The 14,799-nt window shown below is 49.4% G+C and overlaps 1 protein-coding gene across 1 annotated transcript in view; it reads right to left on the bottom strand.

Moving 5' to 3' along the window:
- Positions 1 to 14,799, bottom strand: part of f13a1 (coagulation factor XIII A chain) — a 111,958-nt gene that overhangs the window by 56,743 nt on the left and 40,416 nt on the right. Inside the window, exons 7-10 of the mRNA XM_033014592.1 lie at positions 10,135 to 10,309; positions 9,168 to 9,306; positions 3,409 to 3,512; positions 156 to 248 (exon numbers count right to left, since the gene is read on the bottom strand). Of these exons, the coding sequence (XP_032870483.1) occupies positions 156 to 248; positions 3,409 to 3,512; positions 9,168 to 9,306; positions 10,135 to 10,309 (511 nt within the window). The remainder of the gene's footprint in view (positions 1 to 155; positions 249 to 3,408; positions 3,513 to 9,167; positions 9,307 to 10,134; positions 10,310 to 14,799) is intronic.

The raw sequence follows: 14,799 nt of genomic DNA, 5'->3' as shown, positions 1-14,799 counted from the left end.
ATGCAATCCATGGCAGATCTATCTCTCCCTCCGAAAATCCCATTCTCCTGCCCGCTCCCCCACAAACCCCTGACACGCAATGTCTTTCATTGTGCCAAGGTTCCACAGCGCGCAGATATTCTCTGTATGATATTCCGTCTTTACTCAAGTCTCACTCACCTCAGCGTAGACAAAGGGTGCATCGAACGGGAAGCAGACCTGGCCCTCCTTAATGGCGGTGACAGAGGCTGGGCCACACTGGTACATGCCTGAGGAAAGGAACAAGGAATGGCACAATCAGATTATCGAGAATATATGTACTGTATATATATATTCACCTGTATCTGTATGGGTACTCCTGACACCACCTTTGTGAATGATCCACGACAACATACATGGTGAAACATTAGTCATTATTCCATAAGCAATACAGAACATTCAAACTGCCAGCCATTCATACCCAGCTCGGCGTGGCTTCTGAGAGCCGGCTGTCTTTGTTAGTGTAGTACTGTAATACCATGTAATGGGCGGCATGCATATATGTGTAGTGGAGATTATAAATGGTATGGATTAACAAGGGTTAATCTACAGTGTGTGAGTGTATATATAAGTGTGTGTGTGTGTCAACATACGAGGAATTTTGTTTGCCGTACAGTCGTACCAATAAAAAGCAACAGAACACACAAAATACATTTTAACATGAACATCCACCACAGTGACTCCTCCACATTCCTCACTGTGATGGGAAATAAACAGTTCAATCTCTTCCCTTCTTTGCTCTCCCGCGATCGGGGGCCTCGAGCCTTCCGCTGACGGGACGATCTTACCCCCGTAGCCGGCGGCGGTGGCGATCAAGCTCCTGCATCGGGGGGGAATCTCAGCTCTCCCGCGCTGGGCAAACTACCCCGGGTCGGGGCTGGTCGAACTTCGTGCTTCCCAACATCGGTCTTGACCCGAGACTGCGAGCTCCTCGATGTTGGAATCCGCAGGCTGCGGGTGGAGGGTCGATCCCAGGCAAGGGATCGCAGGCTCCGATGGTAAGTCCACGGCCCCGCGGTGGGGCTCAAAGTCAGTCACGATCAAGGCCTCCAGCTCCATGGTGTTAGGCCGCAGAGTGACCGGAGATACGATCCGGAAAACAATCGCATCTCCGGCAAGGTGAGAGATTGAAAAAAAGTTTCCCCCGACCCCCTCCCCCACCCCCCACCCCCCACATAAAACAATCCAGAGAACATTAACACAGACTTTTAAAACATGCTGAAAATAACATAAAAAAGACGAAAAGGACAGACAGACTCTGGACGAGGCTGCCGTCATACGGCTCCACCCAGCGGTATATATATACAGACAATGGCAACAGACAATAGACAATAGACAACAGGTGTAGGAGTAGGCCATTTGGCCCTTCGAGCCAGCACCGCCATTCAATGTGATCACGGCTGATCATCCCCAATCAGTACCCCGTTCCTGCCTTCTCCCCATATCCCCCTGACTCCGCTATTTTTAAGAGCTCTATCTATCTCTCTCTTGAAAGCATCCAGAGAACCTGCCTCCACCGCCCTCTGAGGCAGAGAATTCCACAGACTCATCACTCTCTGTGAGAAAAAGTGTTTCCTCGTCTCCGTTCTAAATGGTTTATTCTTAAACTGTGGCCCCTGGTTCTGGACTCCCCCCAACATCAGGAACATGTTTCCTGCCTCTAGCGTGTCCAAGCCCTTAACAATCTTATATGTCTCAATGAGATCCTGTCTCATCCTTCTAAACTCCAGAGTGTACAAGCCCAGCCGCTCCATTCTCTCAGCATACGACAGTCCCGCCATCCCGGGAATTAACCTTGTAAACCTACACTGCACTCCCTCAATAGCAAGAATGTCCTTCCTCACATTAGGGGACCAAAACTGCACACAATACTCCAGGTGTGGTCTCACTAGGGCCCTGTACAACTGCAGAAGGACCTCTTTGCTCCTATATTCGATTCCTCTTGTTATTGTTCCTCTTGCACTAAACGTTATTCTCTTCATCCTGTATCTGTACACAGTGGCCGGCTCAATGGTGACCATGTATAGTCTTACCGCTGATATACACAAAGTGCTGGAGTAACTTAGTGGGTCAGGCAGCATCTCTGGACAAAAAGGATGGGTGACATTTCGGGTCGAGACCCTTCTTCAGACCTTCTTTCCGCTGACTGGATAGTATACAACGAAAAGGGTTTTCACTGTACCTCTGTACATAGAAGCTTAGAGAGATACAGCATGGAAACAGGCCCTTCGGCCCAACTTGCCCACATTGGCCAACGCGTCCCAGCCACACTAGTCCCACCTGTCCGCGTTTCACCCATATCCCTCTAAACCTGTCCTATCCATGTACCTGTCTAAGTTGCGATCGTCCCAACCTCAACTACCACCTCTGGCAGCTTGCTCCATACACCCACCACCCATTGTGTGGAAAACGTTACCCCTCACATTCCTATTAAATCTTTTCCCCTCCACCTTGAACCTATGTCCTCTGCCCCTCGATTCCCCTACTCTGGGCAAGAGACTACCCGATCTATTCCTCTCATGATTTTGTGCACCCCTACAAGATCGCCCCCATCATCCTCCTGCGCTCCATGGAATAGAGTCCCAGCCTACTCAGCCTCTCCCTACAGCTCTCGTCCGAATTCTGAATGGCCTAATTCTGCTGCCAGTACCTCTTCTTCTTCTTGTCGTGTCCACAACACAAGATTACAAGTTGTCCAGCCCAGAGCTGGAACACACTTCTCAACATCTGCACACAATGGTGTCTGTCTTGTCGCTTCTTGTGCGTGGTAGAGGAAAGGCATTCTTGCCATAGAGGGAGTACAGAGAAGGTTCACCAGACTGATTCCTGGGATGGCAGGACTTTCATATGAAAAAAGACTGGATAGACTCGGCTTGTACTCGCTAGAATTTAGAAGATTGAGGGGGGATCTTATAGAAACTTACAAAATTCTTAAGGGGTTGGACAGGCTAGATGCAGGAAGATTGTTCCCGATGTTGGGGAAGTCCAGAACAAGGGGTCACAGTTTAAGGATAAGGGGGAAATCTTTTAGGACCGAGATGAGAAAATCATTTTTTGCACAGAGAGTGGTGAATCTGTGGAATTCTCTGCCACTGAAGGTAGTTCAGGCCAGTTCATTGGCTATATTTAAGAGGGAGTTAGATGTGGCCCTTGTGGCTAAAGGGATCAGGGGATATGGAGAGAAGGCAGGTACAGGATACTGAGTTGGATGATCGGCCATGATCATATTGAATGGCGGTGCAGGCTCGAAGGGCCGAATGGTCTACTCCTGCACCTATTTTCTATGTTTCTATGTTTCTATGTTTCTATGAAAGGTTGGTGGAAACAGGACTGCCATGTAAACGCTCTTTCCTTGACCCCCCCCCACCCTCCTTAGAACCCCTGGCAAACCTTCACTGGTCTCCTGAGGGGTGGCGTCGACAGCTTGCCAGCCTCCATAGAGAGACGGGAGATCAGCCCTCAGCATCCAGGACTCGTTCCAGCAGTGGTAGTTCCTTGGGCGAGAAGAACGAGGATGTCAGAACCTACCACAGTACACTTCCAATCTCCCTCCTGGGATAAATAAAGTTCTATCGCATTGTATCGTAGAGTGCCGCAAAACATCGCAGAGAGGAAGTCTGCGTTCAGTTCACTTTCGTTTACTGTCGGGTGTAGTCTAGTGTGGCGCAGCGGTAGAGTTGCTGCCTCACAGCGCCGGAGACCCGGGTTCCATCCAGATTACGGGCGCTGCCAGTACGGAGTTTGTACGTTCTCTCCCCGTGACCCGCGTGGGTTTTCTCCGAGATCTTCGGTTTCCTCCCACACTCCAAAGACGTGCGGAGGTTTGTAGGTTCATTGATTTGGTGCAAATGTAAATTGTCACTAATGGGTGTAGGGTAGTGTTAATAGAGTCACAGAGTGACACAGTGGGGAAACAGACCGTTCGGCCCAACTCGCCCACACCGGCCAACAATGTCCCAGCTACACAAGTCCCACTTGCCTGCGCTTGGTCCATATCCCTCCAAATCTGCCCTATCCATGTACCTGTCTAACTGTTTCTTAAACGATGGGATAGTCCCAGCTTCAACTACCTCCTCTGGCAGCTCGTTCCATACACTCACCACCTTTTGTTTGAAAAGGTAATCCCTCGGATTCCTATTAAATCTTTTCCCCATCACCTTGATCCTATGTCCTCTGGTCCTCGATTCCCCTTCTCTGGGTAAGAGACTCTGTGCATCTACCTGAGTATATTCCTCTCATGATTTTGTATACCTCTGTTGGATCACCCCTCATCCTCCTGCGCTCCATGGAATAGAGACCCAGCCTAGTCAACCTCTCCCTATAGCTCACACCCTCTAGTCCTGGCAACATCCTCGAACCCTTTCAAGCTTGACAATATCTTCCTATGGTAGACAAAAATGCTGGAGAAACTCAGCGGGTAAGGCAGCATCGAAGGAAATGTTTCCTTCGCTCCATAGATGCTGCTGCACCCGCTGAGTTTCTCCAGCATTTTTGTCTACCTTCGATTTTCCAGCATCTGCAGTTCCTTCTTAAATATCTTTCCTATCTTTCCTATCAGACCACCAGGGGCGCCGGGAAGATGGCAGCCCTGCCGGCAGTCTGTTTGTTTTTTCACCTTTATGTTATTTTTAGCGTCTGTTAAAAGTTTGTTTTAATGGTCTTCGGTTTGTTTTATGTGGGGGGAGGGGATCGGTTCCTACCTTCCCGGAGATGTGATCAATTTTCGGATCACATTGTCCGGGCTCTGCGGCCTACCATCGCTGGAGGCCTCCTCGGACTGTCGTGAGCCCCACCGCGGGGCGCGGACTTAACATCGGAGCGGATCCCTTGCCTGGGATCGCTCCCACCGCGGCCTGCGGACTTACCAACAAGGGCTTGCAATCTAGGGAGAGGCGAGTCTGGAGCTCCAACGCCGCAGAAGGTTCGACCAGCCCCGACGCGAGGTTCGATCGCCCGGCGCGGGGGAGCTGACATCCCCCCCGATGCGGGAGCTGATCACCTCGACGCGGAGGGCCCGAACGCCGCCGGCTACGGGAGTCAGGACCGTCCCGTCAACGGAGGCTCAAGGCCCCGGACTGAGGAAGAACACAAGTGAAGGACTTGAACTTTATTTCACCTTCCATCACAGTGAGGAATGTGTAGGAGTCACTGTGGTGGATGTTCATGTTAAAATGAGTGATCTGTTGCTTTTTATTGTATGATTGACCTGGCCAGTGAAATTCCTCGTATATTGCAAAACATACTTGGCGAATAAAATCTGATTCTGATTCTGATGTGCGGGGATCGTTGGTCGGCGCAGACTCGGCGGGCCCAGGAGCCTGTTTCCGCACTGTAACTCTAAACTAAACTAAACTAATAAAGCATATGGTGGTGGGAAAGGGTTGTAGGCAGGCACTTGCTTTCAACTGATGGCAACCCAGATTCAAATGTGGTAAACAGCTGGGGAAGAATCTAAATCTATTTCAATTAGCCGAGTACGTTCAGCCTCCCAGGAGATGGGCGTGTTTGAGAATGCCAAACTGCATTAACACACGTTACACAGACACTTCTTTTTAACTTTCAGGTTTAAACATCCATGTTTCAATTATTTAAAAATATCTGCAAATAGTCTTCAGATGTTGAATATTAAAAGTTATCGCAAGGTATGTTGAGAACATTCTTTAATCGAGGGCAGACATCTGAAACATAGAAAATAGGTGCAGGAGGAGGCCGTTCGGCCCTTCAAGCCAGCAACACCATTCATTGTGATCATGGCTGATCGTTCCCAATCAATAACCCATGCCTGCCTTCTCCCCATATCCCTTGATTCCACCAGCCCCTAGAGTTCTATCTAACTCTCTCTTAAATCCATCCAGTGACTTGGCCTCCACTGCCCTCTGTGGCAGGGAATTCCACAAATTGGCAGAGGGTCTCGACCCGAAGCGTCGCCAATTCCTTCAATCCATAGATGCTGCCTCACCCGCTGAGTTACTCCAGCATTTTTTGTTTACCGTCGATTTTTCCAGCATCTGCAGTTCTTTCTTAAACATACTTCAACAGCGGTTGTTTCAATAGAGGGTATCTATAGACTGTGAATGGAAGACGGACACAAAATGCTGGAGTAACTCATAAAAAAGAGTAACTCAGCGGGTCAGGCAGCATCTGTGGAGAACATGGATAGGTGACGTTTCATAGAGTGCTGGAGTATCTCAGTGGGTCAGGCAGCATTTCTGGAGAGAAGGAAGGGGTTACGTTTCGGGTCGTGACCCTTCTTCAGATTGGTTAGTGATAAGGGAAACGAGAGATATAGATGAAGATGTAGTGAGATAAAGAGCAAGGGACGAAAGGTACGCACAAAAGTAACAATGATAAAGGGGGCAGGACATTGTTTGCTGTTTGTTGGGTGAAAAAGAGAAGCTGGTGCGATAGGGGGGGAATGCCGGGGCTACCTGAAGTGAGAGAAATCAAACACGGTGAATGGATTGGTTGTAATCATGTTCAAGAAGGAACTGCAGTTGCTGGAAAATCGAAGGCAGACAAAAATGCTGGAGAAACTCAGCCGGTGAGGCAGCATCTATGGAGCGAAGGAAATAGGCGACGTTTCAGGGTCGAGACCCTTCTCCAGGCTGATGAGGGGATGGGGGGGGGGGGGGGGGGAAGAAGAAAGGAAGTGGCGGAGGCAGTGAGCTGTGGGAGAGCTGGGAAGGGGAGGGGAAAGAGGGAGAAAGCAGGGACTACCTGAAATTGGAGAAGTCAATGTTCATACCGCTGGGGTGTAAACCGGAAGGTAGCCGGTTCGAATCCCGCTTGGAGTGCATACTGTCGTTGTGTCTTTGGGCAAGACACTTCACCCACCTTTGCCCGTGTGTGAATGTGTGTGAATGTGTGTGAGTGATTGGTGGTGGTCGGAGAGGCCGTAGGCGCAGATTGGCAGCCACGCTTCCGTCAGTCTGCCCAGGGCAGCTGTGGGTACAGAAGTGGCTTACCACCACCGAGTGTGACTGAGGAGTGAATGAATAATGCGATGTAAAGCGCCTTGAGTATTAGAAAGGCGCTATATAAATCCCATGCATTATTATTAAACTACCCAAGCGAAATATGAGGAGCTGCTCCTCCAATTTGCGGTGGGCCTCACTCTGGCCACGGAGGAGGCCCAGGACAGAAAGGTTGGATTGGGAATGGGAGGGGGAGTTGAAGTGCTGAGCCACCGGGAGATCAGGTTGGTTATTGCGAACCGAGCGGAGGTGTTGGGCGAAGCGATCGCCAAGCCTGCGCTTGGTCTCACCGATGTAGAGCAGCTGACACCTAGAGCAGCGGATGCAATAGATGAGGTTGGAGGAGGGTGATCATGTGTTGTCTTTCCGCTGACCGGAGAGCACGCAACAAAAAAGCTTCTCACTGTCCCTTGGTGCACGTGACAAGAAACTAAACTGAACTGGAAAAAAACTGCTCTCTCAATAGTGGATGCCGGGGGGTGGTGGTGGAGGCGGCATGATGGCGCAGCGGGTAGAGCAGTTGCTTCACGGCACCAGAATCCCAGGTTGGATCCTGACTACCGGTCTGTACGGAGTTTGTACCTTTGACCTGCGTGGGTTTTCTCCGGGTGCTCTGGTTTCCTCCCACACTCCAAAGACGTACAGGTTTGTAGGTTAATCTTTTTCAGTTTAGTTTAGGAAGACAGCGCGAAAACAGGCCCTTTAGCCCACCGGGTCCGCGCCGACTAGCGATCACCCCGCACACTAGCACTATCCTACACACACCAGGGGCAAATTGCATTTATACCAGGTCAAATAAACATAGAAAAATAGATGCAGGAGCAGGCCATTCGGCCCTTCAAGCCAGCACCTACATTCAATATGATCATGGCTGATCATCCACAATCAGTACCCCGTTCCTGCCATCTCCTCCTATCCCTTGATTCCGTTAGCCCTAAGAGCTAAATCTAACTCTCTCTTGAAAACATCCAGTGAATCGGCCTCCGCTGCCATCTGTGCCAGAGAATTCCACAGATTCACAACTCTCTGGGTGAAAAGGTTTTTCCTCATCTCAGTTCTAAATGGCCGACCCCTTATTCTTAAACTGTGTGACCCCTGGTTCTGGACTCCCCCAACATCGGGAACATTTTTCCTGCATCTAGCCTGTCTAATCCTCTAAGAATTTTATATGTTTCTATAAGATACCCTCTCATCCTTCTAAATTCTAGCGAATATAAGCCCAGTAGACCCATTCTTTCATCATACGTCAGTCCCACCATCCTGGGAATTAACCTACATGCCTTTAGAAGGATGAGGGGAGGGTCTCATAGAAACATATAAAATTATAAAAGGGCTGGACAAGCTAGATGCAGGAAAAATGTTCCCAATGTTGGGCGAGTCCAGAACCAGGGGCCACAGTCTTAGAATAAAGGGGAGGTCATTTAAGACTGAGGTGAGAAAAAATGTTTTCACCCAGAGAGTTGTGAATCTGTGGAATTCCCTGCCACAGAGGGCAGTGGAGACCAAGTCACTGGATGGATTTAAGGGAGAGTTAGATAGAGCTCTAGGGGCTAGTGGAATCAAGGGATATGGGGAGAAGGCAGCAGGCACGGGTTATTGATTGGGGACGATCAGCCATGATCACAGTGAATGGCGGTGCTGGCTCGAAGGGCCGAATGGCCTCCTCCTACACCTATTTTCTATGTTTCTATTTTTGTAAGCCTATGGGAGACAATAGACAATAGGTGCAGGAGTAGGCCATTCGGCCCTTCGAGCCAGCACCGCCATTCAATGTGATCATAGCTGATCATCCCCAATCAGTACCCCGTTCCTGCCTTCTCCCCATATCCCCTGACTCCGCTATTTTTAAGAGCCCTATCTAGCTCTCTCTTGAAAGCATCCAGAGAACCTGCCTCCACCGCCCTCTGAGGCAGAGAATTCCACAGACTCACCACTCTCTGTGAGAAAAAGTGTTTCCTCGTCTCCGTTTTAAATGGCTTACTCCTTATTCTTAAACTGCGGCCCCTGGTTCTGGACTCCCCCAACATCGGGAACATGTTTCCTTCCTCCAGTGTGTCCAAACCCTTAACTATCATATGTTTCAATGAGATCCCCTCTCACCCTTCTAAACTCCAGAGTGTACAAGCCCAGCTGCTCCATTCTCTCAGCATATGACATCATTCTCCCTTAACGTACCAGATGGAGTCCTTGGTCAGCTCCAACATCTTCTTCCCGTCCTGGTCCAGGATGATGTCTGTGTGCAGGTTGGCATCGTTGTCGTGGGCTGAGGAGTAGTTGGTGACCACTCTGGTGGGGAGGCCCAGGCATCGCAGCACTAGGGAGGGTCATAATAACACAACGCCATCAACACCCACCCTCTCAGTGGCGGCTACACACAGAGAATCTAGTCATAGAGTCACAGAGTGATACAGTGTGGAAACAGGCCCTTCGGCCCAACTCGCCCACAGCGCACAACAATGTCCCAGCTACACTAGTCCCAACTGCCTGCGTTTGGTCCATATCTCTCCAAGCCTGTCCTATCCATGTACCTGTCTAACTGTTTCTTCAACGATGGGATAGTCCCAGCCTCAGCTACCTCCTCTGGCAGCTTGTTCCATACACCCACCTGTGTGGAAACGTTACCCCTACGATTCCTATTAAATCTTTTCCCCTTCACCTTGAACCTATGTCCTCTGGTCCTCGATTCCCCTACTCTGGGCAAAAGACTCTGTGCATCTACCCGATCTATTCCTCTCAGGATTTGGTACACCTCTATAAGATCACCCCTCATCCTCCTGCGCTCCATGGAATAGAGGTTCCTTCCCCCCACATCTTAAACCTATGTCCACGATTACCCTACTCTGGGCAAGAGGCTCTGTGCATCTACCCGATCTATTCCTCTCATGATTTTATATACACATATAAGGTCATAAGGTCACATGTTTGTGTGTGAGTGTGCGTGTGCGTGCGTGCGTGTGTGCGTGCGTACGTGTGGGTGTGTGAGTGCGTGTGTGAGAGTGTGTGCGTGCATGTGTGCATGCATGTGCGTGTGTGTGCGTGCGTGCCTGCGTGTGTGCGTGTGTGTGTGTGTGTGCGTGCCTGCGTGCGTGTGCTTGCATGCGTGCTTGTGCGTGTGCATGCCTGTGTGCGCGTGCTTGCGTACCTGTGTTGAGCACAGCAGCAAAGACCCAGCACTGTCCGTAACAGACAGGTTGTTTGTTCTTGTAGTACAGCAGCAGTATCTCTACGCTACTGTTCCAGGCTGTGGGGGCCACTCCATCAACATACGTCCCATCCCAACACCCCACCAGCACGCCCGCATCGTCCTTCGAATTAATCTGCGCAGAGAAAATACTTTAGAGATACAGTGCACGAACAGGCCCTTCAGCCCATCGAGTCTGCGCCAGCCAGCGATTCCCCCCCCCCTCCCCTTACACCAGCACTATCCTATACACTGGGGACAATTTTTACCAAAGCCAATTAACCTACAAGCCTGCACGTCTTTGGTGTTTGGTTTAGTTTATACATTTTAAATTAAATTAAATTTCTTTATTTATATAGCACATTTTTAGTCAACTTGCATTGACCCCAAAGTGCTTCACATAATTACATTCACACACACAGGCAAAGGTGGGTGAAGTGTCTTGCCCAAGGACACAACGACAGTATGCACTCCAAGCAGGATTCGAACCAGCTACCTTCCGGTTGCCAGCCGAACACTTAGCCCATTGTGCCATCTGTCATATAGCGTGGAAACCGGTGATTCGGCCCACCCGGAGAAAACACACACAGGTCACGGGGAGAAGGTAAAAACTCCGTGCAGACGGGATGGAACCCGGGTCTCTGGCGCTGTGAGGCAGCAACTCTACCGCTGCGCCACCGTGCCGCCTAGCACGGGACTAGTGTAGATGGGGCACATTGGTCGGCATGGGTGAGCAGGGCCCAAGGGCCAGATTCCGACCTCGATGACTCCCCGCCATTTTAACATGAGGTGAATTTTATGATGATCCTTCTTTCATTTAACTGAGAGGCTGAAGGGCCTGTCCCACTTGGCGATTTTTTCGGCGACTGCCGGCACCATTGACTGACGTATCAGATCACCGCGGCGTGACAACGTATTGACGCGCTGTGTTTTTTTCAAGTGACGCAACATTTTTTTTGTCGCCGCTGGATTTTGAAATGTTCAAAATCTTTTGGTGACCCTGATATAACGCCGGCAGTCGCCGAAAATAATCGCAAAGCAGACCAACTCTCAATGATTTGGTCTTCTTTTTTTATCAACTTTGTACAAGCATATGGTGCAACATAACCTTAGAAATTAAACGTTTCAGAACCGGGTGATGGGTGGATAAAGAGATATAGGTATATCTCTCTCAATCTCTTTCTTTTAATTTCCTTTCTTTTTCTCTATTTCTTTTTTTCCTCTCCATCCCCTTCTACCTTTGCTTCGGGCTTTCTGTACTATCTCACGAACTAACACTATCATCACTGCTTATGATACTCTTTTCTTCTCTATCTTGGCTTGTCTCATTTTCTGTTCTATTCTGTTAAATTTGAAACAAGAAGTTGAACTGTATTATCTCATTGTGTATTAGGTACTTATGTACTACATTATTGTACTTACTTCTAATAAAAAATATTTAAAAAAATAATAATTAAAAAAAATAAAAAAATAATCGCCACGTGGGACAGGCCCTTGACTGGAAATTCACTGAATAAATTTAAAAGACAATTAGGGAACTTGCACTGCTGAGGACATCCAAGTCAACAGCTTGAGAGATGCAAGGATACAACAGCTCACTTGTTGCTTTACATGTTGGCAATCTCGGGTCCAAATCACGCATCCTGCCACATGCTTCAAAGACATTTCTCCCAACGCAAATAATATTCCTCTTAGGTCAAGAAAACAATTGTTCACCAAGCTTTATCACGAATGCATCACAGCACGGTTTGGGAACAGCTCCGTCCAAGAGCGCGAGGAATTGCAGCGAATTGTGGACGCAGCCCAGACCATCACACAAACCAACCTCCCTTCCATTGACGTCGTCGCAGGGACAGATTCCTGACCGACATACATTACAAACCCACTGACTCACATGGCTATCTGGACTACACGTCTTCCCACCCTGCCCCCTGTAAAGACTCCATCCCCTACTCCCAATTCCTCCGCCTACGCCGCATCTGTTCCCAGGATGAGACATCCCACACCAGGGCATCGGAAATGTCCTCGTTCTTCAGGGAACGGGGATTCCCCTCCGCCACCATAGATGAGGCTCACACCAGGGTCTCATCCATACCCCGTAACACTGCTCTCTCTCCCCATCCCCGCACTCGCAACAAGGGCAGAGTCCCTCTGGTCCTCACCTTTCACCCCACTAGCCGCCAAATACAACACATAATCCTCCGCCATTTCTGCCACCTCCAACGTGACCCCACCACTCGCCACATCTTCCCATCTCCCCCCATGTCTGCCTTCCGCAAAGACCGCTCCCTCCGCAACTCCCTCGTCAATTCTTCCCTTCCCTCCCGCACCACCCCCTCCCCGGGCACTTTCCGTTGCAACCGCAAGAAATGCAACACCGGTCCCTTCACCTCCCCCCTCGACTCCATTCAAGGACCCAAGCAGTTGTTCCAGGTGCGACAAAGGTTCACCTGTATCTCCTCCAACCTCATCTACTGCATCCGCTGCTCTAGATGTCAGCTGATTTACATCGGGGAGACCAAGCGTAGGTTGGGCGATCGTTTCGCCGAACACCTCCGCTCAGTCCGCAATAACCTACCTGAACTCCCGGTGGCTCAGCACTTCAACTCCGCCTCCCATTCCCAATCCGACCTCTCTGTCCTGGGTCTCCTCCATTGCCAGAGTGAGCAACAGCGGAAATTGGAGGAACAGCACCTCATATTCCGTCTGGGGACCTTGCGTCCATATGGCATTAACATTGAATTCTCCCAATTTTGCTAGCCCTTGCTGTCTCCTCCCCTTCCTTAACCCTCTAGCTGTCTCCTCCCACCCTCCCATCCGCCCGCCCTCGGGCTCCTCCCCCTCCTCCCCTTTTCCTTCTTTCTCCCACCCCCCATCAGTCTGAAGAAGGGTTTCGGCCCGAAACGTCGCCTATTTCCTTCGCTCCATAGATGCTGCTGCACCCGCTGAGTTTCCCCAGCAATTTTGTGTACCTTCCCTTCCATTGACTCCATCTACACCTCACGCTGCCTCGGCAAGGCCAGCAGCATCATCAAGGGCCAGTCGCACCCCCGGCCACTCCCTCTTCTCCCCTCTCCCATCGGGCAAGAGGTACAGAAGTGTGAAAACGCACACCTCCATATTCAGGGACAGTTTCTTCCCAGCTGTTATCAGGCAACTGAACCATCCTACCACAACCAGAGAGCTGTCCTGAACTACTATCTACCTCATTGGTGACCCTCGGACTATCTTTGATCGGACGTTGCTGGCTTTACCTTGCACTAAACATTGTTCCCTTATCATGCATTTGCACATTGTGGACGGCTCGATTGTAATCATGTATTGTCTTTCCGCTGACTGGTTAGCACGCAACAAAAGCCTTTCACTGTACCTCGGTACACGTGGCAATAAACTAAACTGAGGTTCATAAGGTCATAAGTGATAGGAGAAGAATTGGGCCATTCGGCCCAACAAGTCTATTCCACCATTTAATCATGGCTGATCTATCTCTCCCTCCTAACCCCATTCTCCTGCCTTCTCACCATAATCCCTGACACCTGCACTAATCAAGAATCTATCTATCTCCTTAAGAATACCATAATGTTTTATGTGTCATTCCTAACTGTCACTGTATGTCATGTTGTCACTTGTGGGCGGAGCACCAAGGCAAATTCCTTGTATGTGAATACTTGACCAATAAACTTAATCATTCATTCATTCATCGACTGGACTATCTTTGATCAGATGTTGCTGGCTTTATTTTGCACTAAACGCTATTCCCTTATTATGTATCTGTACACTGTGGACAGCTCGATTGTAATCATGTACTGTCTTGATAGCACACAATAAAAGCTTTTCACTGTACCTCGTGACAATAAACTATATAAAACGTATCTAAACCAATGATTTGGTCTCCACAGCCGTCCTTGGCAATGAATTCCACAGATTCACCACCCACTGGCTAACAAAATTCCTCCTCATCTCCATTCTAAATAGGAATAGGATGTTTCCACTAGTGGGAGAGTCTAGGACCAGAGGGCACAGCCTCAGAATTAAAGGATGTTCCTTTAGGAAGGAGATGAGCAGGAATTTATTTTGATATTTATTTCATCAGAATGCAGTGAATATGTGGAATTCTTTGCCACAGAAGGCTGTGGTCAGGTCACTGAATATTTTTAAGGCAGAGATAGATAGATTCGGGAAGATGCTACAGCGAGAGGTTGAGTAGGCTAGGTCTCTATTCCTAGGAGCGCAGGAGGATGAGGGGTTATCTTGTAGAGGCGTACAAAATCATGAGAGGAATAGATCGGGTAGATGCACAGATTCTCTTGCCCAGAGTCGGGGAGTCGAGGACCAGAGGACATAGGTTCAAGGTGAAGGGGAAAAGATTTAATAGGAATCCGAGGGGTAGCATTTTCACACAGAGGGTGGTGGGTGTATGGAACAAGCTGCCAGAGGAGGTAGTTGAGGCTGGGACTATTGCAATGTTTAAGAAGCAGTTAGACAGGTACATGGATAGGACGGGTTTGGAGGGATATGGACCAAGCGCAGGCAAGTGGGACTACTGTAGCTGGGACATTGTTGGCCGATGTGGGCGAGTTGGGCCGAAGGGCCTGTTTCCACACTGTATCATTCTATGACTCCATC

The sequence above is a fragment of the Amblyraja radiata genome, chromosome 2 (genome assembly GCF_010909765.2).
Source record: "Amblyraja radiata isolate CabotCenter1 chromosome 2, sAmbRad1.1.pri, whole genome shotgun sequence".
NCBI lineage: Eukaryota > Metazoa > Chordata > Chondrichthyes > Rajiformes > Rajidae > Amblyraja > Amblyraja radiata.
This window is presented reverse-complemented; position numbering and strand designations above follow the sequence as displayed.